The following is a 27020-nucleotide window of genomic DNA, read 5'->3' as shown; positions in this document are numbered from 1 at the left end:
TAACTTTCAACATAATATATTAATTCAAAAATTGGGACAGTTTGCTCTTACCTGTTCTAACAAAATGATCATGAGAATCAGACACAAATACCCTGAAATGATGGTTTGAATATCCATACCTCATGGTCTCAAACACCCATTAAAACCCCAGGACTATATCTCACTCACCAGGTGTAATGATAGTTGATATGGGAGTGCTCTCCATATCATCCTTAACAGTGACAACACTGACGTTGTATTCCACTCCTGGACTGAGATTATCCAGGGTGCAGGAGTTCTGACCCGCCTCCACAAACTCCTCCACGCTGTTTCCTTGCTGTCCGTTGGTGGGAGCGCATGTTACTCTGTAGCCGGTGATGTCTTGGAGAGAGAGAGAGAGAGGAAAAAGTAGAATTACTGCCTTGCAGTAATCCGGCAACCAGTCAAGTTGCAGTTTACATCCATGTCTGTCCAAAATGTCATCACTTCATCATTTTATCATTATGATATGGACAAAAATGTGTTTTGAGAAGTCACAGTGACCTTTGGACCTTCGTCCACCAAAACCTGAGCAGTTGATCATTGAATCCAAGTGGACGTTTGTGCCGAATTTGAAGAACTTAACTCAAGGTGTTCCTGTGATATCACGAGAATGGGACAGACGTAAGGTCACAGTGACCTTTGGCCACCAAAATCTAATCAGTTCATCCTTGGGTCCAAGTGGACATTTGAAGAAATAATAATAATAATTAATAGTGGTGCAATGGATCAACAAGCCCATGGTTCAGTTTTTACTGTACGGCGGTTTGGTTTTGTATCCCGAGTGTGTACCTGGTGTAGCGGCCCCGTTCCATTGGACGATGAGCTCTCCGGTGCCGGGGTTAGACTCCAGGTTGAGATCAGTAGGAGGAGACAGAGCTGCATACGAAGAAGAAAAAGAGGAGTCAGAGGAGAAGGAAAGGGTAAATATTCATAAAGAAGAGACATTGGGGGGACAGAGAAAACAGAAGACAAGAATAAAAAAGGTTTATTCTTACGTGTGATCACCCGGCGTGTGACCGGGGTTCCCTGCTCGTGGCCGTTTATAACCGGCTGGACGCTGTAGGTGTACTCCACTCCCGGAGTCAGACCAGAAACGTAAATACTTCCCGAGTCAGAGGTCACATCTCTGGGGGCTTCTCCGCCCTGACTGGGACGAACCGTCAGCTGAAAGATAAATGCACACAGTGTGAGAGAGATGGCAGAGATTGGGGGGGGGGTACAGGAGGTAAAGGTCAGAGGTCAACGTTTTCCCAAGAACATGGAAGCCAGTAGAACATTCTCATCTCTGGTGTGACATATTCGGACCAATCACATTTTAACCCTGAGGTCTTCAGTTCCCGTGTTATCTAACTCCAATGGGGCCAATGCACTAAACCAAGACTAACTGGAATGTGCTTTCCACAGCAGGAAGGAAACAATCTGAAGAATATCTTTTAAGGGGCAGAATGGGGAGCATCAGATTTATGAATATGTGGGTGGGTGATGGGGTATAATATACGTTATGTATTAGCAGTGAGTGTACCTTGTATCCAATGTGGGGAACTGGAGTCCAGGAGATTACGATGGAGGTGTCGGTCACATCAGTGCTAAATTGAGGAGCGTTGCCCATCGGCGGGTCTGCAAACACACAGAGAGTAAAAGTGTGTTCTGATTAGTTTTTGTCTCGTGGTATGTCAAGTGAGAAGATTTACATATGACTGCATGCATATTCAGAAGATTGCACCTATCTTTCTGTATCAATAACACCAGCGTCCTCTACTCATCTTAAATAACCAATCTTGGTTTTCGAGGTTAGTAGTCCTACATATATTGCATCGGTTGCATTTTATTTCACTGTAACAATGCCCACATGTATTGTAACTGTGAAATAAACAAAAAAATAAGACAATCCCTCAAAATAGCTTATTTCAGATCAGATTTTCTGAGAACTTTGTGTTGGTATGTGGATGACGTAATTGTGTATCATGATATCTCGATATATTATTTCATCACGACACGATTCCATTTGAAAGACGATAAATCATCATATTGAATTATCGCCCAGCCCTACATGTAACATGACACTTTAAAAATCGCTGAATAATAAAGTCGTACCCTCACTTTGTCAAACAAATAGTATAATTATTATATCATTCCAACCCTAATCTAAACTCCAAAACACATGCAGCCTTTGAGCAAATATACAGGGGCTTCACACTCATTTGTGTATACATCAGACACTCACTAGTGGTAAACACAGCGCTCTCTCCTTCACTCAGTGTATTGTCTTGCTCTGCGTGCAGCGTGGCGGTGTACTCGGTGTCGGGCCTCAGGTTGAGGAGGGTGTACTGAGTGAGGCGGGTGGGCAGGCGCAGCTGCTTGGGGTTAGAGCCCTCCACGGTGAGGAAGAGACGGTAGCCGCTGATTTTGGCACGAGGGGCGTACCAAATCATCACAGCGCTGTCCTCAGTCACGTTGGTGAAGTGGATGTCGGTGGGAGCATCAGGCTCTAAAAAGAGAGACGTCAATAACACAGTTAGATGTGGATAGTTTAAATTTGGTTGTGAGGACCATACCAGAGGTTTCACATGTTCTAGCTCATTATGTAAAAGTCACATATATTATACATTACAGACCATTTTCCAGGTCTGAGGGTGTCTGTCATACTCACTGGTGGTTTGCTCCCCAATAAGTGGTAAACTCTCCTCTCCGTTGTGAATAGTGTAGATGCTGAAGCGGTACAGCGTTCCAGGCAGTAGGTGGGACACTTCAATGTAGGAGTTTTGACTGACCGGCAGAGTCATCTCCCTCTGCGGAGAACCAGACTCATCGACGGGGAGGGCGGTGACCCGGTAACCCGAGACATCGCTGGATGGGCCGGACCAGGTCAGAACGATTTTCTTATCGGACACCTCGAAGAACTGCAGGTCTGTAGGAGAAGAAACTTCTTCTGGGGATAGAAAAAAAACAAACATTACAATTACATTCTTTAATATCTATTAAGATGAACGTACTCCTCACAGTGTTTACTGTGTCCATGATCTCATGGCTGTGTTTTCATCTTGCAGGTGATTAAAATAACAAAACTCTTTGATACGTCATTTAATGCATTTGCATGTTGCAGATCATCAGAGCCCACACTGGTTTATATATACATAATCATATTATATGTGTTGTGTGTAACACAATTTCTACAAGGGAAGTCCAAAATCATTGCACTGCTTCAAATTTTTGGACAGACTGGATGGCAGGATACACACCAACATCTTTAAATAGTAAACAGCTGTGAAGAAGAGTTGGACAGAGTGCAGCGAAAAAGAGGGGGGAGATGTTTGTTCCTTGACGAGACATTAAGGAGAGGTAAGAGAATGTAGATTCAAAGTTCAAAGTAACTCAACTACTAGTACTATGCTTTGCTCTGGATGTTTCCATTGTTTCCCAAAGGGCAGAGCCCTGGTGCCTCCTACACATCGCTCTAATTTAACACCTCCCTGCTGCACTCAGAGCTCAGATTATTTGCACTTTAAACCTGTTCACTGCTGATTTATAAAAATACAAATAAAAGTCATGCATCACATATGTTTTACTTAAGTAGAAGCACAAAAGTATTGGCATCAAAATAGTCTTACTTGTATCAATAGTAAAAGTAGTCATAATGAAGAATGGCCCATTTCAGTATAATATAGATTATATTACTGGATTATAATTATTGATTCATTAATGTGTAACTTTAATGTTGAAGCTGGTAAAGGTGGAGATCATTTTAACTACTTTATACTGCTGTGTGGCTCAATCTATAATAATACATCAGATATTATATGTTGATAAAATGTATTAATAATCTGAAGCTATGAACTAACTAGCAACTAAATTTGTCAAATAAATGTAGTGATGTACAAAGTTCAATGTTTATCTCTGAAACGTAGAGGAGTAGGAGTACAAAGTCACATAAATGGAAATACTCAAGTAAAGTCTCAAAAATTGTCTCAAGTACAGTACTTGACTAGATCTACTTTTCACCATTGGTCATAGTGAACATCTACAGAGTGGGATTCACTCGTCTGTCCGAAGATGGCGGCACACACTCTCAACTAGGTCATGTATCTTTAGTCCATCACACAAACTGTACGAACAAGCATGCACACACACACAGACACACGCACACACACGCACACACACTTTTCCAGCATCTGCTCAACTGGCCCAACAGCATGTTCGACCTGGCAGACTGAACAGTTTTACATAACTCTAAAGTCAAGCAGAATGAGAGTTCAACAGCTGTGAACTCAATGACTTCACTTTCCATTGAAAAACGTTTCACTTCTAGTATTAACAATTGGAAACTTCGACATAGATCAGTGACTAAGCCACAGGACGACTTGCAGGGTTCTGGAGGGGGTTCCCTCATGACAATAGCAATAAGTCAAATTCATATGAAATATAGCAGAGCAAATGATCAGATGATGATATTTAAGGATCAAAATATTACCTAATGAATCACCTTTGGTGTAATCATTGTGAAAGTATCTGGAAGGATTGCGGGTGCTTTCAAAGTGCCAGCAATTTTCTCCCAAGAGATGCATTTTAATCTCTTGGAAGTCACCCTTTTTAAAATCAATACTTTCGTTTTGGTAAATATTAGCCCTTACGCCTTTCTAGGTATACATTCAGTGGCTCTTTAGAGGATGCACAAGTACACAGACAACGGTTAGAGCTGGTTGTAGAGATCAAAACAAAAATCCCAAGCAACTAAAACCTGAATATACACATATGGAAGCAAGTGTTGACTTTAAAAGGAGCAATATGTAGCCCTGACAGCTAGCGTTTAAATGGGTAACAGCAGCTCAAACTCAAAACATTGGAGCCGTGGCCCGTCCGCTCCTACATATCATGGTCATTTTATGATTTATTAAAGTAAATATATTACATATTGGTCCTTTAAAAGAAGAAAAAAGACCCAAATATTAAGGATTGCGTCTCCAGGAATCCATCCAACTGGTCTTAACTGGGCCCGACGCTCTCTTTCACGCTCTCTCTCACACACCCAAACACACACAGAAAAAGCAACAGCTTACTGAGTTCAAGCTTTCCAAATAGCAGTTAAGTCCCCTTTGTTTCACACATCTCAGCCTTTTACCTGGCAGTGGATCTCCAGCGGTGGTGACCTGTACAAAGATGGGCTCACTCTCCAGGCTTTCCTCCACAGCGTAGATACTGATGTTGTACAACTTCCCGGGTCGAAGGTCACTCAGGGTCACAGACGTCGCCGTGTCGGGGAGAGTCAGCTCCGTGCTTTCACCTTCTAACGACGGCGCGTAGACGACGCGATAGCCTGCATGGAGGAAGAGACCGTAGGGTTCATTGGGCGTACTGCACAGTGATAGATTTTTTTCTGTGGCGTGTGTCATACAGTAGCATACCAGTGATGGGAGCCAGTGGTTTTTCCCAGCTGATCACCATGGACGTTTCTCCCAACTCCTCCACTTCATGCTCAACGGGAGCATCAGGTGCTACGGAACAAATGGGGTGTCAGTGTGAGAAGGAAAATTACGAGCGCTGAGTTTTTTGTTTTTTTTTACTGCATCGCTTAATTTATAGTCTTTGGCACATGTTCATTAGGCCGCTTGCAGCTCTGGGATTCAAGACAACATTTCAGTCTAGCAGCTGTGAGAACGGAAAAGAACTTCATAGAAGAGAGACGGGAATATGAAATGGGAGAAAGTGTGTAGATGTGCCGACTAACCGGTGGTTTGAGATGTAGTCAGAATGAGGTGGTCCTCTGCGCCATCTGTTACCTCATAGACGTTAACAGTGTACTTCCTCCCAGGTAGAAGCTCATTAATGTTCACTGAGGTAGCTGTATGGGGCAGGTCTGATAGGAAAACAAATATTGTATTAACAAATGCTTATTAGAACATTTTAAAGCAGCTAAAAAAACGTTTAAGACATTTTAATCACTGTCAAATTAAGAGTACTCCGCCTTGGTAAAATGTCCATTTCTTTGAACTCAGGTCAAAATACAATGCACAATATGTTTGCCGCCATTCATATAAAACCCGACTGTATTTTGTATTCATGCTTGAGTATGTGTATGTATCTGCTCTTACCTAGCACCAGGGCCTGTCCCGTTCCCTGTCCCTGCTCACTGAGCTCATACTCTACTCTAAAACCAGAAACCGTGTCGGAGGCGGAAACCCAGGAGATGACAAAGCTGCTGGAGGTAATTTCGGTCACCGACTCCGAGATGTCGACCACAGGAGGTAGTTGGGTGGTCTCGCCTTGTGATGTCGCCACTGCAGGAGAAACAGAGAAAGACAGAGATGGAAAAATGAGAGAGTTGGCTACTTGCTGCCTCTGAGATCAGAAAAGGCAACCCTGCCCAGGAAAACTCTTTCTTTGACCAATTGGGCTTAGGTTCCGTGTCGTGTGTGATGTCATATGTGACGTCTTTCTCTCTCGGAGCACAGCGTGTCAATGTAACCACTTTTTAAACCTCAGTGAGGAGTTCCCGGTTAAATAAAAGATACATTTAGGGAGCCAACAGAACAAAAAAGCAAACAAATGATTGCTATTTCATGATGTTGTCTTCAATATCATCTTTCATATTTCTTTTTGCAAACCAGTGCACATTAAGCAGTGATAAGCAGAAAACAAATACCAATGCCTAAACCGGCTTGCATGGAAAAAGGTAGCCAAATAAACTGTCAATACTGGTTAAACAGTGATTTGGAAACTCAGCCTCAACTCACGTGATCCATAATTGGTGGTGAAGTCAAAGCGCGTGACCTCTTGGCGTCCGAACCGCAACACGCTGATTAGCTGACCCTCGTAGGTGATGCCCGGCTTCAGACCGGAGATGGTGTAGGAGTTCAGATGGCCAGGGATCATCACCTCCCTCCATGGGTTGGCAGTGTTTTTCTGTAGAATGTGATGAAGGATGTTAGAAAAAAAAAAGAGAAGAGGCATCATTTCTTTGTTGAACTGTGAAGGTCAATCAGAAAACTCACCACTTTCCATTTGAGGATGTACTGGGTGATGTGAGCAGACTGGGGGGCGTTCCACTGAATGGGGTGGGAGTTGGGTTGGTTTGCAGATTCAGTTATGATCACCTGGACGGGACGGCTACCACCTGAGAGTGAGACAGAACAAAGACAGAGGGGTGAGCAGTTATACAAAATAGACAAGTACTGTAGAGCAAAGATATCATCAATGTTTCAAAGCTTCGACCATGGCCATGGTAATCGACCTCCAAATCAGTATTCAAACGCTTTTTTTGTTTTATATACTAGTATGTAATAATAAAGTATAAATTCCCAATAGCTCATGAAATAAGGAATAATCCCACTACATTATTCATTATTTATATATTCAACATTAATTCATGTTAATTATTCTCAGACGAATATCGCTGTTTGTTGTGTAAAGGTGTGTATGTGTGTACAGAAGTGCGGCGGCACTGTCCTGGGCACAGGGGAGATGGAGACAGACAGAAGAACATCGACGCAAAGCTTCGAATACCTTCAAATATTTCTCACCAAAGCCCGAAAAATGGTATTCGGGACAGCCCTACTGTGCACAGATTTAACAGATAGGAGGAGGCATTTTCAATGTTGTAAATACCTTAACTTTGACACAAAATCTAACATGGCGAGATACTGGCTTCTTCTACAATCGGAGAAGTTTCAGAAACTTAAACTTTTACGTAACCCACCTTAACGGCGAATGTGTATCAGTGAGTGTGCAGCAGTATTTCCCTGACAGAACACAGAAAGAGGGAAAACTAGCACGTCCCTGCGAGATTCCAGCCCAGAGTTCAACAGCTGGAAGAGGAGAAGCCTTTCACTCTACTTTCTCTTCTCTATTTCATCACATTTTCTAACATTCCCTGTTCTCTTGGACAGACTTCTTTTGCTGCATGATAAGTTCATTTGTAAAAGAGCAGCATTTAGAGGGGACTTTACGAATAAAAAGGGCAAATATAGTGGACTAATTTCACAGTGAAAGCTGTTAATGTTAACGGTGTTAATGTTCTTGATTCCCTTTTCTTAACATAATACTTTAATTTTCCATATCTAACCTCAGTTAGGAGTTCTCCACTTTTGAGATAACCGCAAACAGCAAACTGTCCTCGACCAAAGAACTTTAAAGAAACTTTAAATCGTGTGTTTACCTGAGATGTGCTCATAAGTTTCTTGGAAATACGTCATTCAGCATGAAAAAAAGCATTAAAAACGACTTATCGACTAAAGAAATCTTAGTCGACTAAGACCATAAGGATCAGGGGGGCAGCCCGAGTTTATTATCTGAACAATTCAGTAATCTTCATTATAATGGGTTTTATCATGGAAACACTTCATGTGATAGACTTGGGATAGGTTTGATAAAACACTTGCAGAAGCATTACAGAAAGGTACGTGACGTTACAACGCTCTACAAACAACAAGCATCCAAGAGGAAAAGTATGCTGAGACAACAAAAAACAGTTGGAAGCAATAAAGAAAGTGTGAGAAAACACCTTGTTAAAATGATACAGCCACGCCGATAACTCAAAAACGTGGAATTTATTGTGCTGTATGAGCACTTTTCAGTCCTACATATGCAGGTTTCGATGCTGAACTGAAATCCTCAAGTCACGGTACACGCTGCCAAACAACCTTTAACAGCTGTCCCACGTCTATGCGCGTTTCCTTGGAAAACCCCGTAGCTGACAGGAGCTCAAACATGTGTATTGTGTCATTACTACATCTGACAGCAAGCTGGATAAACTTAAGTTCTGTATTGCAAAAGCTGAATATAAAACAGGTTTAGCCGAGGAAGAAAAAAATGCAGTATCTTCACTGGATGTCGGAAATGAACAAAAGGGCTATCAAGTCATCTTTAATGTAAACAGAAGTCATGTGGCGAGCAGACCCCTGACATAAGCTGTGCTGATAGAAACTGGTAGCTTCTATAAAGAACTGAGGTTTTCTAACCACTTTTCCAAATAGCAGACCTGTAATCAAAGTTTCTGAGCAAGTGGCTCGGTTAACCAGAAGTTGCTAGCAGATACACAAACCTCAAAAACAATCTGGGACCAATTACTGCCTATTACAGACCCACAGGCCACTGGCGAGGGTAAGGGTTACATGGAATCAGATGTGGGACGCAAATGAAAACGGATGCACACTTGCAGTGGATAAACTGCATGCAGACACGCGCACAATCCCCCAGCATTACGTGCACGCCCTTTTACTTTTCACACGCAGACACAACATTGATTCTCGATCTTCATACAGATGCACAGCGAGGTGGTGATAAGGACCACAGTAAAGGGAAGTATTGTTGAGAGTCATTCTAACCCCAAAAGATTAAAGATTAAATTACACTCCAGACAAGTAGAGATAAACGCAGACGGCAGAAAAGAAAACAACTTTTTTTTTTTGAAGATCGTATCGATGTGGTGCTAAATCTGAGACTTGTGAAAACCCTTAAAAAAAACCCTCACTTCTTGGGTTTTCCATTTTTACCTTTTATGGTGTTCTCCCCAGCAAGCCAACTGGCTTGGAGTCTGGATTTGCCTCTTGCTGCCCTTAAATCTTAGCATGCTGTATTTTGTATGCCTATGCACACACACACACACCCACACACACACACACATACAGAGAGAGAGAGCAAGTTCACAGCTGGTTGCTATTACAGCTACTTACGGAGGAATAGTGCCCTACATTTTGTATCTCCCGTCAACCTGCTTCACACACACACAGCAAACAGATTTGTTTCCACTAGCAAAGCTTCAGTCATTTAAAAATGTAATATCAAATATATACCACCATAATACTGTACAAGTGCATCACTATTTTACCAAGAAGTAGCGGAAATGGGAATACATCTCATGTTGCTTTCTTCGGGGATGCCATAAGTAAACAACAAAGCCTCCGAAGGGACAAAGACCCTTAAAGTCAAGACAAAACTGTGAGAAAGCTTTTCGTTTGGTAAAAAAGTTGGTGTGCAGTGACGCCGTCTAGCCAAGCTGGGTTGCAAGTCAGCAGGGATGAGGTAACTTAACCATCAGGGCTGCATAATGCGTTGCGTAATGAAGCATGACTTTATTCTAAATGATACTTGCTAAGGGCTTAAACTGTAAGACACGAGGTTCAATTTAAAGTGATTGCTAAAATCCAACAAATTGAAAACTGTTGTTCAACAGGCTTTAAATGTGTTCACATGGTAGGTGTGTGTGTGTGTTTGTGTGTAGGGGGGTGGTGTCTACACTGTGTTTTGTACAGCTGTGGCAACAGCACAGGGGATGTGCCACATGCCAGCAGGAACAAAGGCTCAGAGTAGGGGGTGTATCTATAAAAGAGGAAGTCACACCCCCCCTCCCATCGCTGTCTGTTTCACATCAAAGTCAAGGGCCTCATTTTCAAGGTGACTTAAACAAATATGTTTCACTGCGGGAGTTGGAGCGTAATTTGTAGAGTTGGCTCATTTTGCCATCACTGAACACGTCCTTACTGAGGATTAAATATCTAGTTTACAGTCGCTACCAAAAATCATACAGGCATCAACCCGGCTGTGCTATTTAAAAATACCCAAAGCCTCAACAACTTACTAACACTAACATTAGATGATGTGCCACCTCTAACTCTGAAACAGCAGTGAACGGAATAAAAATAGTACCAGGGACTGAAACAGGATCAGGACGGGACTGTTTTTTTTCTGAACAAAAGTGGCCAGGTGGACAAAGACGAACAAACTCAAGATAGTAAGAGACAGACGGAACATTTACTCCATGAAGGTGTTTTGTGATATGAATGAAATCAACATTGCAACACAGATGAAGGCCAGAAATGGACGAAAACATTTAGTTTTCTAGACCTCCGTAGATAAATTGAGTTCTCGTCATTGTGTGCGACCCTCCTCTGTCACCAATATAATAAGGATAACACACTGATTATTCTCAGCAGGGGGGAAACTGCAACATGAACCAGCAAAGCCTTTTACAACCAGATATGTCAAAGGCATCCATAGAATGGCAAAATCTCTGAGCGTTGACAGATTTAAATGTATATTGTCTTACAGTATCACTATAGGGCCGGGCAATATGACGATATATATTGTCAGAATGATGTAAAAATGTCTATCCTATATATTTTTCTATACCATTTCTACCGTGATATAGGCTAGGCTTATATTTATTTAATTTTTTTCTCTAGAATTTCACTTAAAACTGTTAAGTTTACTTTGCACTCAAGTTCTTAAAATGAGAATGTACTCAAGAAAACATGCTATATTGTGAGATATATCATTATCAAGATATAAAATGACCTATATCAGGATAGAAGATTTTGTCCATATTGCCTAGCCCTACAGTATATCACTATGTACAGTATAATATAGGTAACATCTTACCAGGGTAGGACTGCTGGGGCTCGCAGCTGAGCTCTCCAATGCCGTTGCCATAGCAATAGCACTTGTACATGATTCCCTGGATGACTTTATCCCACGACTCTCCGATCTTATAGAAGGCTCTCGTCTCCGGCTCCTGGCACTGATCTGAGGACAGAGTCACATAAAAACCGCGTAATGCAACAGGTGGAAGTCTTGCAAACACATAAATACACAGAATTATCAAACAAATGAACTGAATTTTGGGCCATTAAATCAAATTAGTTGGTTGAGAGACTGAAGGACCGAAATGGAGCAGCCTGTAAGATGTAAACCTGTAACACGGTAAACTCACCGACGGCATCACACTTCCAGCGACCACGCCCCTGTCCAAAGCAGGTACAGTTCATGGTGTAACCCTCCTCGTGTTGTTTGGTAAAGGTCATGTTCACCTCATAGGTTGAACTGTCGACGATACACTGGTCTGAAACACACAAAGATATATAAAAACATGCAATGACATGGAGGAGAAAATGGAAAAATTAAGCTTCTACACTGCTTATGCACATCTGTTCTTCTGGACTGTGTGTGTCTGTATGTGTGGAGGCTGGGGTGTGTGAGATGCAGGTGCAACTGAAGCCCCATAAAGTGCAGGTGTGCAGCCTCACTTTTGACCTTTTGGCAGGTGAGAGATTATATCAGCTGTGACCTTTCACCTCTTCACTCAGAGCATTCTAATATTACTTTCTAATTATTACCCCACACACCTTTAAGCTGGGAGTAAGCAAGACAGCTCCATTCTCCTCGGCCATTGCCGACGCAAGTGCATCGCATCATGTGACCCAGAACATCGTGCCGTTTGTCCCACTGGTCTCCCACGCGGTACATCACCCCTTCACTGGTCGTACACACTTCTTCATGGGCTGGAACACAAGGGACAAAACCAGTTACAAAAGCGCAGGCTAATATGTTGTATTCTTGATTCACTCCGACTCAAGTTTGGACTTTTGGGGAAAAACTGAAACAAACTCATACATAAAAAACAAAATAGCATGCATCCACACCACATATGACCACATATATCATACAAAGTTGTCAGTAACACAAGCAGTGCATATCAACAGACACAAACACACTATGATCTCCCTTGGAGATCACCGATTCTACCCTACAATTACTACACAAGGCCGTAGAGGATGCAACCACCGCAGAACACCTGTGTTCATACAAATGAAGAAGACTTTCCAGGATTGAAAGCCAGAAACAGCTGTCTCGTGTCCTTGTGTGTATGAATGGCTGTGTGTGTTCACCATATGTTCCCCGGTAATTACATGAGTGAATAGTTTTTAATCAGGAAAGATAGAAAGTGTGTGAAGGTGGGTGGGACAGGCAGAGACCTGCATCTATGAATGTGTGTGTGTGCGAGGGAAAGAAAGTGCTTCCGCTTAAACTGCAGGCCTGGTGTAAAAATGATTTCAGTAGTGAGAAAATGTGTGACTGTTGGACAGAGGTTCTTCACATTCCTGGTTATTTTAGTGCAAATTCCAGCCTCTTTTGTAAGTGTTGACCTGGATCCAAATTAAAGAAAGGAACACGGCAGCAGAGCTCACAAGGAAGCCCTCGAGTTTACAACGGTGGCTAAAACTAGCATTTATTGTTGAAACACACATGAGTCAGTTGCAGACTAAAGAGGAGCAGACAAAGCTGATATGCATGCATGCCCACGCACATATCTGTTTAACTCTCCATGTAGGGTAGGAAAGGTGGAGGAGGTGGAGATAAAGAGCAGACCTGCTGTCTTGTAGCCCAGCCAAGACTCTTCTATGCCAGGCAGAATCTGGACCAGAGCCTGACCATGTGGTTCCTGGGAGTAAAGATCATGTGGACTTGGTTTGGTGGCTATGCACCAAGCCCGTGACTTGGGGCGGAAATACAGGGGCTGGAGATTTTCAGGACATGGTTTAGAATAGTCAAGTAGCTGGGCGGTGGTTTGAGATACGCAGTGGCCAGGCCGGGGGCTCAAGCTAACTTAGGCATTTGAATAAACAGAGTAAAGGCTGGTGGACTACATGTAATCCATATAACTTTATATCATCATTAACATTTTTTAAAAGGTGTGTGATAAATTTAATATGAATGCAGTTTATGCCAATAGTCCTCAAAGCCGTAGTCAATTTTCTCTGAACTGTGTTGTTACAGCATTACAGCCCAACATTATGTGCAAAACATACACTCACCGGCCACTTTATTAGGCACACCTGTTCAATTGCTTGTTAACACAAATAGCTAATCAGCCAATCACATGGCAGTAACTCAATGCATTACGTCATCTAGAGGTGGTGAAGACGACCTGCTGAAGTTCAAACCGAGCATCAGAATGGGGAAGAAAGGGGATTTAAGTGACTTTGAACGTGGCATGGTTGTTGGTGCCAGACGGGCTGGTCTGAGTATTTCAAAAACTGCTGATCTACTGGGATTTTCACGCACAACCATCTCTAGGGTTTACAGAGAATGGTCCGAAAAAGAGAACATATCCAGTGAGCGGCAGTTGTGTGGACGGAAATGCCTTGTTGATGTCAGAGGTCAGAGGAGAATGGGCAGAGTGGTTCGAGATGATAGAAAGGCAACAGTAAGTCAAATAACCACTCGTTACAACCAAGGTATGCAGAATAGCATCTCTGAACGCACAACACGTCGAACCTTGAAGCAGATGGGCTACAGCAGCAGAAGACCATCCGGTACTAGCAGCGGCCACTTTATTAGGTACACCTTGTACCTAATAAAGTGGCCGGTGAGTGTATTTAATAGTCAATTATCTCTTTAATTGCTGTGCAGTGCTTGTCTTGTGGCTGGTATGGCTTGTGTTTAAAATGATTGGAGGCCATGTCTGGGTGTGTTTTCATCCCAATTGTCTAGCTGGAGGTGATCTGGTGCTTCTCACTATTTAAAAATCAGTCTGTTCTCCAGGCATGGAAAGTCTTTAGAGCTGCTTCAATCTGTTCCAGTTACAAAGGGTAATCTACGATCTGGATGTATTTGGCATCAACTCAACCTTGTTTTAAGATTCTACAATCAATCTACATTTATCTCTTTAAACCCAGTCAGTACTTTGTTATGGTAATGGGAACCACAGGTTTAATGACTCTGAAAGAGGCCATTTGAAAACTTAACTGGCTGTTTGGACATTGCAGCCAACAGCCCAGGGAGCTACAACAACGTCCTCCATGCAAAACAGGTTCGGAACTACCTGATAGCATGTTAGTCTCGTAACATACAAACATATCTGATAGTATGTTAGGACTGAGATGCAGAGGGAAAAAAAAAGATCTGGTGCCGACATGCTGAGCTGCACTGGAGGAAGAATTTTCTTGGTGCAAAGAGATTTTGAAGAGGGACTGATTTGCAAGTAATTATGGTCATGTTTTTGAGTGGTATTTAAGTAGGAAGATTTAATTATGTAAATGCAGCCGTTTGCATAATGGAGGTGGAGGCTGTGGCCCTACCATCCCGAGAACACATGGCAGACACCAGATCAGCCGATCCAGCATCTTCCCGGAGGACTGCCACAGGTGGAGCAGAAGGGCCTCCAGACTATTACTGTTCTTTAAACGCCGCCATTAACATCTCAAGCACCGTGTTTGTTTTGACAACCCTGTGAAGCCATTAATGTCAATATCAAAGACCCCCTGCTGCTTTGACTGCTGGACTGAGTTTAACACAGACAAACCCGCTCTGACACCGGCTAAAGGGCATGAACGCTGTCCTCCCCCCTCTTTATATCTTGACCGGGTGTTGTTAACAACAGGGTGTCGGCCCAAAGGTGGGTCTCGGGACCGGAGGAGGCATAGAAAAGGAATTCGGAAGGAAATTATAGCTTTAAAAAAAGATGTAGAAATCAGTACAATCAATCTTCCCATTACTTGCTAAGTACTAGTTAAGTTCATCGTCTATAGCACGATCCTTTGACTTCAGAGCAGAGTTAAACAAGTTTGAACTTCTCCAAGGATCTGTCATGCCACACTGCAAAAGATAATATAAAAGATAAGTTCTTATGAGATAAAATAAATCCAGTGCTCCCTTTTTCTGAGAATACAAAGACTACTTTATCTCAGATACGTCCTATCGTAGATGTTTCCACAGACTGCTGCCAACCAGACCATTCCATCTTTTATGTGTCTACTTCGATGTAGACAGAAGGAAGAAGGATGTTTTATTTAAATCCTATTAGTACTACATCGGACTGCACTCAAATCACACTAAATTCAAGCAATGAGATAGACCTCTAGTGTTCCTCTATAATTATGTTTAAAGCATCAACAACAAAACAAAACATCAAAATGCATTCGCCTGATATCTGAATAACTCCTCTAGATGTTCATAGTTTTTAACTCCTTGTTTAATGTTGGTGCCATTATTACCATTTCATTACTCCTTCACAGACATTAGTGCAGTGTCAGTGACCCCCGCTGTTTCAGCCTCTTTTGTTACCCATGGAGACCTAATTGACACCTAAACAACACTTTTCTAACAAGGCAGGGACTTCTGTGTGAATTTGGCTACACTATCAATAAAGGTGTGAGACTGTAAATTAGATGATGTCTGCGCCATCAGCCCTGACTCCCTCTTAACATCACTCTGATAATGGCTTTTATGTTAATTAAATAACGTCACCCGTCAAATCTTTTCATCCTCAAAGGCCATGTTAACTCGTGGGCGGAGATACATTTTACTTAAGTCAGGGAGGGACATTGCAATTAGCCGTGCTAATCACGTTAGTGGCCCCCGTGGCTAGCAGACTTTACTGACTTGACTTGCAGACAAATATTTTTAAACTGATGTGCGTGAAAAAGAGCTTTTTTTAATGACATTGTGGCCTAAATCTGCTTCCAGTACCACACAACTTCAAACAACACCACCATCTCCGGCCCAACTCTGTCAACTTCCTCTTCCTCTCTCTCCATCACACACACATAATTACTTACCAGCCATGGGACAGAACCCAAAGCGCTGTTCTCCATCGTAGTCTGTTGTGGTGCCGCACCACTTCATGCCGTCTCTACGACCATCTGCAGTACAGTCGGTGTAGTTTCGGCCGTTATAGAGGTAGGGGAACTGGCACAGAGCGCCGTTAGAATTACCGCCTCGTGTTGCCACCATTACTGTTAAAAGAAAAACACAACCGCATCAATACATTGCCTGTTTTAAACAAGATCAGCTTCTACCAAGAATAATCACACACTTCAGATATGATGCAGTTGCATGTTGAAGCACTTGTGGGGTTTTGTTTTAAACAAGTCAGTAAACTCAGCTATTTCTTTAAAGAGATATGGCCTCATTTAGCTGACATTAATATTACATTAGTCATATACTGCTGAATCATTTCCACACATACTTGGGTCTTTCTTCTGACAACATAACAAAACGTTTTGAATTGTTTATCCCTTGACAACTATCAATTTCACATAAAAATTCCTACGCGTTTAAACACATCTGCTCACCATTCTTCTCTGTACAGAAAGAATATTTCTGGTCCGTCTCATGGTCAGAGGAGGTGGAACACCAGAGCTGTCCGTCGCTGCGTCCATCGGAGATACAAGAGTGGTAGGTCTTCCCCTTGTAGACGAAGGGAAACACACAGGGCTGACCTCCAGAGTTACCGCCGTACACAGGAGCTGGTCCGTCTGTGTGAAGACAGGAACAATAGTTAGATTTACCTACACTGGGATATTCCCATAAGCAGAATTCTTATCAATTCAGATTTTATGAGAAATTTGAGTTGATATATGATTGTTATTATCAATTTAGACAACATTATTGTGTATCACGACATCTGGATATATGATTTCATCACATCTGTTTCGATTGAAAGACGAGTGTGCTGTGAAGCAGTAGAGACAAAAGGACCGTCTCTTACCCCACTGTTCACAGCTGACTCCGTTGCCAAGACAGGTACAGATCATCTGCTTGGTTCCCTGGCTCTTCATCCAGCGCTGGCCGATGTGATATGAAAGTCCAGCATCTGTCCGGCAGGGTCCGTCCTGGGCAACCTCAGGAACACCGGCTGGCTGGTAGACCGCCGGCTGGATGTTAGTGATCACGCGAGAGCCAGTGCCTGGAACGTAACATTGAATCCAGGTCAGAGCAATATCACATTAAAGCATCCCAAATGAAACGTGACGTGTTAGGTGATGATGTAGCTAAAACATGAACATGAAACTTAATAAAAAACACAAGCATGCAAGGTTTGTACATGACTTCATGTCACATATGTGTGTTATACTGTAAAACATCTGGCTTTCATTTAGACTCAAAGAGGACTGCTCTGGATTATCAATGATTATGTTCCATTGGACTTTATTTACTGTCCCTGAGTCACGACGAGCACATGTTCCTGTCTCACACCCAATAATCACTTCAAGCCACTTCAAGCACATTTCTCCCGCTAACTCTCCCATGCTGCGTCTCCCTGTTCCCCGTCTCTCTTTCTCATGAGGTCATGGTCATGTGTTACAAGACACGTCTTTCTCACTTCAACACTTGGCACTTCTTATCTCTCCCTCCTCACAGCATCTGTCTCTGGTATACATTCTTCTCTCCACGCAGAGAGAAAAGGAGGGACGGGGATATTATCATTCATTTCTCACCCAGGCCAGTGGTGTGAAGTGAAGCATGTCGCTCACACTTCCACTCCCCTCGGCCGTTCCCGGTGCACAGACACTGGAGCGAGTGGCCTCGGGCGTCCGTCTTGGTCCACGTGTCACCAATACGGTAGGAGGTCAGAGTGTCCTGGTCGTTACAGCGATCTAGGAGAGAAAGGAATTCATTAGAAATAGATGGAAACTGTGAGACAGCATCGTGGCCCTTCTGGGTGGGAAACATGGTGAAACCTTTATGCTAATGTGCAGAGTGGATGTTTAAAAGTCTGCAGTGGTTCTGCGAGGAGGAATTCCTCCTGGCCACCAGCTGCTCCCATGTTTGTGCCTTGAAACATTGTTGATAACTTGTTGAACACATGAATGATAACAATTCATTGATAACCTCCACTGCTAAAAAACGTTCAAGGCCACCCTGAAGTCTCACATGCGACAACAAGCCTTCAGGGAATGACATTAATTCTCATCCATTACATCAGCCAGCATCATTAAGGATGTTAAGTTAACGGTTCTAATTGGAAACACAACTGGGAAACATTTCCTCCACAGCCTGTTAAAATCTCACAACACTAGATATACACTGTTTGCCTTTAGCTCTGCCAGTATGGCGCTCCATGAGGATTAAGCTGATATGTGTGTGTGACACATGTGACTAGTTCAAAAACAGCAGCAGTTAATTTAATTTTCTGCTTGTGTGCGGTTCTAAATGACCCAGTTTTTCCTGTCAAGTAGAGTTACATTTGTATAGATGGAAGATACACAAAAGGAGAAGTCTTGAAAACAAATCAATGAAAGCAATGTGACAAGAAAAGTCATTTTTCAACGCTTGAATTCTTTGGAAGTTGTGATGTCATGCTGCTGCTGCTGTGGAAAAAGGAAATATACAAAAACTGGGGAGGTGACAGTTCGACAGATAGAAGAAATAAATAAAGAAGAGGTTTCTTACTTCTGGAGGTGCATGTGATGCGTCCACTTCCCTCTCCAATACAGGTGCAGTCCACCACCATCCATCCCTGGTACGGCTTCTCCCACGTCTCCCCGACATTGTAGGATGTTCCTGCCGTGTTGTCATAGCAACGCTCGGCTGCAGGAAACAGAGACTCATGAGCTCAATTCAAAACTTTTTTTCACAAAACACTCAATACAGAAATATCCTAAACATTAAGTTTATTCATTAACTCACTGTAAAACAAAGAGAATGACTAATACATAATGATGATAATCCATCATTTCCACCAGGTAAACACAGTCTGTTAGTCAGTGGCTGTCTGACTGACTCACCGACGGGTTTGCAGGTCCACTCTCCCTTGCCGTTACCCAGACAGACACACTCCAACATGTAGCCTCCTGTCTCGTGGGGTCTCCTCCAGGTGTCTCCGATCTTATATGAAGCCCCGCCCTCATGACAGCGGTCTGCGTAGACAGAAGGAAAAAAAAGGATGATTATATTAGAGAGGGGTCGATATGCATGGGAGTGTTTGCACAGAGAGAAAGCGAAGGAAAAGAAACACACGCTCAGACATTTCTCCCATTATCTAACCACCCGGTTAACTGCTAACAGCTGCACAGCTTCAGTTGCTAATCAGCTGTGGAGAATATGGAGATTAACCAGTTTACTGGCATCGGTCTGGCAGACCAGGATATGCAATAGAAACACATGAGCTAGGATGTGTGGTCTGGGGTTAGGACAGTTTAATGGCAGCTCGTTGTAGAGAAGAAAACACACTTACTGGCGATGGTGCAGCTGATCTTTCCCCTTCCTGATCCAATACAGGTACAGTCCCAGATCATGTTGTCCTTGGGTCTCTCATAGGTTTCTCCCACAGTGTAGGACTGATTGTTGATCTTATCAAAGCACGTTTCCTCTGCTGCAGGGAGAAAACAATGGAAAATGAGTGTGTGTTTTGTTAAAAGGGTGAGATAAATGAAGATGGGACTGAAAAATTAGATCAATACACACAAACTAACCTTCAGGTTTGCTTTTACACTTGATGCCAGCGACTCCATGGCACGTACAGACCAGAGTGCTGCCCAAATATGGCCGTTCGAACTGGTCATTAATACCGTAGAACTGACCGTTCTCTATACAACCATCTGACAGGAGAAAATAAAAAAACAACAGAGAATAAATACAGCTGATGAGACTTTGGAACAAGTTGGAATCAGGCAGCAGGAGGTTAAATAAAACACACCCCTCCCTACATTCAAACACATACAGTAGAGTATAGGGAAAATGTGTGTGAGAGAGAAAACACACTCCACCCTCACACACAAACACTGTACCTGCTTATAATGTCCTTTTTTCAAAGTGGAAAGACAAATGAAGCTACTGGAAAATGGTCTAGCCCTGAGCATAACTACAAAACACGCTTTTTTATATACGTAAATAGGAATAAACTTGTTAATTGTGGGACAAGCCTCCACTCATGCCTGTGAAATTGACCCTGGATGTGTTAACTTGACATCAAAGGCCCCCAGGGCTGAGTAATAAATCATATCCACCTTTACTCTCTCTCTCTCTCTCTCTCTCTCTCTCTCTCTCTCTCTCTCTCTCTCACACAAGGAATGATCTTTTGTTCACATCTCATGACTTCACATGCCAACAACATCTCTTATTTTTCTATTTTCAACTGTAAAATTGAAGCCAAGAGTTTATATTTATTTATATTTGTCTCTCTCTCTGAAGCTTTGATCATTAGCATTCACACTCGGATGGAAGTTGAGAAGGAGAACAGAACAGATGTTGGAGTTGAAGATAATCCAGTGACTCCAGATGATCAGAGGTTATTATGCTTTTTTGTGTCATTTATCAACCAAATTGGGGATTCCCAATTGTTTTAATTTGCAAAAAGACACAGAGACTACAGGGACATGACCTGAAAAGATGTGTCCTGTAGACTTTACATGTTGCTTTCAAAAAAATGCCAAACACATGATGGAAATGAACTGTAATTTCATCATTTACCCTCAAACTATCTTCAGTCAAGTGACCTCTGGTGGTCCCCAGCTAAGGAACCACTTACTCCTAACAGATGTTTGAGTTGAAGTTAATCCAGTGACTCCAAGATCAGCTAGGTTTGCAACTGATTATACTTTTTTGTGTAGTTTATCAACCAAATGCACAATGTATTACCTAAAATATGGGAATTGTTTTAATTGCAAAGACACTCAAACACATCATAGAGACTACAGAGACACGACCTGATAAGATGTGTCCTGTAGACTTTACATGAGAATAAAAAATGGCAAACACATGATGGAAATTAACTGTAATTTCATCATTTACCCTCAAACTATCTTCAGTCAAGTGACCTCTGGTGGTCCCCCAGTTAATGAACCACTTACTGCTACAAAACACACTTTTTTATACCAAAATAAGCAAAACCTAAATACGAATAAACAAGTTAACTGTGGGACAAGACTCCACCCATGCCTGTGAAATTGACCCTGAAGATCAGAACAGATGTTGGAGTTGAAGTTAATCCAGTGACTCCAACATCAGAGGTTATAGCAACTGATTATGCTTTTTTTTGTGTCATTTATCAACCAAATGCACAATGCATTACCTAATGTATAGGATTCCCTATTGTTTTAATTGCAACATCCCATAGACTACAGGGACACGACCTGAAAAGATGTGTCCTGTAGACTTTACATGTTGCTTTCTATCTCAGTAAAAATGCCAAACACATGATGGAAATTAACTGTAATTTCATCATTTACCCTCAAACTATCTTCAGTCAAGTGACCTTTAATGATCCCCAGTTAAGGAACCACTTAACTTCAACATGAAATCCCTCTTGTGACTATAATAACTTGTGTAAAACTCTTACCCTGAGAGACTGAAGGGACCTGATGATGCTGAGTTTGTCGCCGGCTCCTGTGCGTCCCTTTGGGCATGCAGTTCACCGCGCTCCCGATGCAGAGCGCCACCAGCACCCTGGCTATGGTGCTGCAGGACATACTGGGGTTTTAATGCAATGCTCCTTGTGCAAAGTTTATTTCACCGGAGACGGAGAGAAGTCGGTTCCAGTGCAACTCTTTATTCTTTTTACGCGCTCCAGCTGCCTCCCAGATCGGTCCTCTCCTCTCCAGTCTGCGGCCACAGTGTGCAGGTTAGCAGTCTGGGGGAGTGATTTATCTTTATCTGGGCATGGCTTGTGTTTCAGGAGGGAGGAGGAGGGCCAACGGGAGAGACCGACTACCCACGCACAAGTGAGGCACACAAACCTTTTACGCAACAAAGATGCATTACAAATTCCACATCATAACTCTTCCTCTTAATATTTCTGGCAAAACAGAAATATTATTTTAAATTGTCTCCATGCAACACTGAGGTAAACATAATTATATTGATATCATCATGACGAGGCAATGCCCTTTTAGTAGATTTGGACACCAGGTTATAAAATGTATACAGGGCCCCTGGTGGCCCCAGATCCATCCACTTACAGTAACAGTTTGGGGTTTAGGACCCTGTGGCCACAGCAGGTGTTATGTCGAAATCTGTTCCCCTGTCCAATAGTGTCCATTTCATCCAGGGAGAAAAGAAAATCCATCAGTAATGTACTCAAACCTCCTATAATTTCACTGTTGTCTTAGTCACTATACTATGACGGAGTATTAGGGCCGCATTGAGATTTCGAGAAATAAAGTCATAAATTTACGAGAAAAAAAGTCGTAACATTACGAGAATAAAGTCTTAATATTACAAGAATAAAGTCGTAATTTTACCAGTAGAAAAGTCGTAATATTGCAAGAATAAAGTTGTAATTTAGGAGAAAAAAGTCGTAATATTATGAGAATAAAGTCGTAATTTTATGAGAAAAAAAGTCGTATTATTACGAGAATAAAGTTGTAATTTTATGAGAAAAAAAGTCGTAAAATTACGAGAATAAAGTTGTAATTTTACGAGAAAAAAAGTCGTATTATTACGAGAATAAAGTCGTAATTTCACTAGAAAAAAAGTCGTAATATTATTATTAAAATTATTACTTTATTCTTGTAATATTACGACTTCTCTTCTCGTAAAGTTATGACTATATTCGTAATGATACGACTTTTCTTCTCATGATAAAATCTCAGATTTTTTTTTTTCCCTCAATGTGGCCCTAATATTCCGTCGTACTATACCACCTGCCCAAATTGTCTCTGAAGATTCCCAGGTGTGTTTGAAAGTCACTATAAAGCAAGGACTCTCTGTCTGTCATAGCCTGAATAAACACGCGAAGAGCAAGCACAGAGCACAGGAAGGAGAAGAAGAGGAAGGGGGCGGGGCTACAAGGTTCTGAAAGCGAGAGCATGACGTCAGTAGGACACAGTTACAGTGTTTTGTAGCTAGTGCTAGCTATTTTAATTGGAAAAGAGTTAGCAAAACTGCACAGCTTCTTGACTACTCTTCAAGTTTGATGCTGGATATAGCATGCTAACGCTACGTGAATGCTGGATATAGCACAACACCTGCCGCCTGTGCTTCCGGTGCTTCCCCTGTGTGTGTGTGTGTGTGTGTCCCACAGCTAACGGCCGCTGCACTACTCTCACACTAAGGCAACGGTAACTATTAAAGTTCCCATATTATGCTCATTTTCAGGTTCATACTTGTATTTTGTGTTTCTACTAGAACATGTTTACATGCTGTAATGTTAATTTTAATGCCTGAATATAATCTTTACTTACCTTCTGTCTGAAACGCTCCGTTTTAGCGCATTTTGACGGAATTGCAACGGAATCGCAACAGAATTGCGTTGCCAGGCAACAGCTTGTGTCCATGTTTACTTCCTGTCAGCTGATGACATTCACATACACTGCAACCAGGAATAAACTGGGACACATTTAGAATGTTCCGTTTAAAATTGTGTCAAGGGTCTAAATATTGTATATTTGTGACATCATAAATGGGCAGTAATCCTGACAGCTTGTTTCAAAAGCTCAGTTTCTGAATACGGGCTGTGTGTAATTCATCATATTTTAATTATTATATGTTTTGTGAGTAAAATCTCAATCTGCAATGTAACCAGTAACATCTCTCTGTCAGGGAAATGTATTAGTAGGCTTGTTTTGCTCTGAAGTAGAAGTACATAGTAAGTAGTATACAGTTGAGTTGCATATTTTAAGAGCTTTTTTAAAGTTATTTGGTTCATGTTGTTTAAGCAGCACAACCTTGTTACAGGACGTTGATGCTATGCAGTGTATTGGCTTACACACAGTCCTGGATGTGATCTGCAGGAATTAGGTCAATGTCTACGTCAGTGTCTGGAAAGTCTCCAGTAGCCTAAAGTTTCAATGTCTGGAAATTGTTTATATGTCCAGGCGTTTTATTGAAATAAGTCCTCTGCGATGGAAGCTAACTTCTGTAATGTGCAAGTCAAGACATCAAGTTTCTTTTTTACTCTTTCTCCTCTCGTCTCTCTGGCTGGATCTCTGTCCTTTTCTTATCAGTTGATTCTTTTTTTTCCTCTGCTTTGGCTCGTCTTAAATCTGTCCATCCAGTTTAAGTATTCAACACCATATAAAGCAAGAGGAGTGCTCTTCATCTGTCCCTGACATTGTGTATTTCCCTTAGTGAATGCTTTGTTCAGTACTTATTTGTGGGAAAAGCCTTTCAAAGTTTCTAGAAAATGTATACAAATTTAAGTCAGTTAGGCATTTGTGTTTGGTTTTGTTTGGCAATTGGAATAGTAAGGCTGAGTTTTCTTTATCACTCTCCCTTTGTCCTTTTCCTTCATTTTGGTTGCATTTTCTGTTTTAAATATTGTATATAGTGACCACTTTGTTAATGGAAACTTACAGCTTTCCCTAATCACTCACTCATTTGTTTCCTCTCTCCATGAGTGAAAACTTCCTGCCATGACTTTAGTCACTTCCAGACAATTTTGAGGTTTAAACAGTCATGCATGGTGAGTCCCTGAATTTTTCCTGAATAATAGAAACTGTTGTTTTGGAACTCCTGTGAGTCCACCTTGAAATTAATGGATGCATCAGCCAAGTTTTAAAATAAATGTCCCACGTAATGATGATGCGGATACTTCAGCACAGTCAAACAAAACTGAAAAACAAAATCTTCCAGCCCGCACAAATGAAAAACACCACGCAGGGGGTGTCATTATTTCCACTGCGATGTCATGAGCTCAGCTGTTACAGCAGTAAAACTGATAAATCGTCAGTCAGCTGGCAAATCAAGTCAATCAAGATGTGGTGAAAAGGGAGTACAGGCCCTCTAATAACTGAGACCATGTGGGCTATCTTCTGTGTGTCAGGAATTCTGCGGGGTGTAGACACATTTTCGAGGTGTTACAGAGATTTTGTGTTGGCATCGTTTGGCTCTACCGTGACATTTGTGTTAACACTGTCTTTTATTGAGCATTTGCGCTGCACAACGAGGGAAATCATTTTGGCACGCTATAGGATTCATCTGTTGCATTTCGTCCCATGCATGGGAAATCCGTTGGCTAGCATGTGGACAGAACACAGACTGTCTGTGGGTTTCTTCCCCCCCCGAGAAGATTGATAACTCAAAGACTCAACAACTGTATCCTTGTCAGATTGGACGTCTGAGTCATTTTATGTAGAAGGATGTGCATGCAGGTCACTCTGACTGAAGCGCTGCGGTCACATTTTGTGAGCGTACGTGTTTAACAGTGTGTTCATCTCAAGAAGTGAGGAAACACCACTTCTGAGCAGAGGCGCTCCACATATGTTTTCAGTTACAGACTAACAGTGTAATTGCAATCTGCTTGTCTATCTTGTCTGCATGTATAACTCATCTTCCAGTGATACTTATTCTCACTTTGAGGTCTTTCTTTCCATTCATCTCCTCCCCCTAAACCCTCAGAATACACTCATCTATATAAGGACATGTTTGTTGAATGGCGATGTCACGCAAAGGTGAAGAGGTGAACAGGTCATCTGATATATTACTGACCTTTAGTGCGTTTCCTAATTATCCGCGGAGGCATTGACAATGTTATGTTTCTGTTTTGAACTTGAACTTTGAGCTTGTGACAACAGAAAATTGCAAAATTTGTACCACAGAGGGACAGTCGTCAGGCCCGCCTAATAACAGAGGAGAGGAAAACAATATGTCATTACATCATTTTGTAATAATGATGTAGTCCTAGTCATATCAATCTTATGTAGTGAGATAGTTATGTTATGAAAGCATTAGCCACTACTTCCACTTGGTGGTGGCTTCTTTAAGCACTCTCTGGTTAGTTCACCGACGACAATTTCATACTTTGATATTCTAAGTTTGTCCAAAAACATGGTAAAGTAGCTTTTTCATCATCATTTATTTACAACTGTTCTTCTGTCTTCTTTACCCCCCCTCACACGACTACCCCAAAGTGAAATCATTTCCCTATGGTGTGGTTACCAGCTCTAAACCACTTCTGCTACTGCAATGCCGGGATCACTGCTGATGAAGCCGGAAATTTCCATTTAAAGCCATTATCTGGTTATTGTGCAAGCTCACTGCCCGCTGTGGCTTCACATATAAATATACAAACATTCTTATGGTTATAAAGACTGTTTTTTAAGTGGTAATTTGCCATTAAAAGGGAATCACGCAGCATGGTCACAATGAAAACTGCGACAATCATTTCCAGTATGCAACTTGGTTACGTTGTTGTTAGTCACAGACATAAAAAACAGACTTTTTTTCCACATGACTGTGCTGAGCTTATTAAACCTTACACTGTGAATGGCCTCATGCAGAGGATGTAAAAGGGCGTGGTTGTATACCATTTACAGTTAGATCTTTAACGATATCAGATTTTCACTTCACGATTATCATGGCCAAATTAATTCACGATAACAATATTATCACGAAGTCTATAGAAAATGTAAACAATAATAATAATGTTATCAGATTCATATTTTAACTTTGTTTATTGTGCGCTTTGTCCCTTTTTTGGCATATGAATCACACTCAATGGATTATTTGTACAATATTATCGTATTATTAACATGATAGCAATATTTCATTTTTTAAAATATCACAGT

At 41.8% G+C, this 27020-nt stretch overlaps 1 protein-coding gene across 3 annotated transcripts in view; it reads right to left on the bottom strand.

Annotated features, from left to right (window-relative positions):
• fn1a (fibronectin 1a) overlaps positions 1–22147 on the bottom strand; it is a 34810-nt gene extending 12663 nt beyond the window's left edge. Inside the window, exons 1-24 of one of the 3 annotated variants that reach the window (XM_037789252.1) lie at positions 21854–22147; positions 19989–20114; positions 19751–19888; positions 19302–19433; positions 18967–19104; positions 18012–18170; positions 17282–17479; positions 16866–17048; positions 16350–16526; positions 12135–12290; positions 11723–11851; positions 11392–11535; positions 7008–7129; positions 6750–6918; positions 6108–6293; positions 5744–5872; positions 5421–5510; positions 5138–5332; positions 2672–2950; positions 2246–2509; positions 1544–1638; positions 1017–1185; positions 811–897; positions 169–360 (exon numbers count right to left, since the gene is read on the bottom strand). In XM_037789252.1, coding sequence (XP_037645180.1) covers positions 169–360; positions 811–897; positions 1017–1185; positions 1544–1638; positions 2246–2509; positions 2672–2950; positions 5138–5332; positions 5421–5510; positions 5744–5872; positions 6108–6293; positions 6750–6918; positions 7008–7129; positions 11392–11535; positions 11723–11851; positions 12135–12290; positions 16350–16526; positions 16866–17048; positions 17282–17479; positions 18012–18170; positions 18967–19104; positions 19302–19433; positions 19751–19888; positions 19989–20114; positions 21854–21983 — 3787 coding nt within the window. In that variant the 5' untranslated portion in view covers positions 21984–22147. The remainder of the gene's footprint in view (positions 1–168; positions 361–810; positions 898–1016; positions 1186–1543; positions 1639–2245; positions 2510–2671; positions 2951–5137; positions 5333–5420; positions 5511–5743; positions 5873–6107; positions 6294–6749; positions 6919–7007; positions 7130–11391; positions 11536–11722; positions 11852–12134; positions 12291–16349; positions 16527–16865; positions 17049–17281; positions 17480–18011; positions 18171–18966; positions 19105–19301; positions 19434–19750; positions 19889–19988; positions 20115–21853) is intronic. The other 2 variants (XM_037789251.1, XM_037789249.1) reach the window with 2 other exon arrangements.
• Between the last annotated feature and the right edge of the window lie 4873 nt (positions 22148–27020).

This window comes from Sebastes umbrosus, chromosome 13, assembly GCF_015220745.1.
Source record: "Sebastes umbrosus isolate fSebUmb1 chromosome 13, fSebUmb1.pri, whole genome shotgun sequence".
NCBI classification, from domain to species: domain Eukaryota; kingdom Metazoa; phylum Chordata; class Actinopteri; order Perciformes; family Sebastidae; genus Sebastes; species Sebastes umbrosus.
The sequence above is the reverse complement of the archived record's forward strand: the minus strand, read 5'-3'. Positions and strand labels throughout refer to the sequence as shown.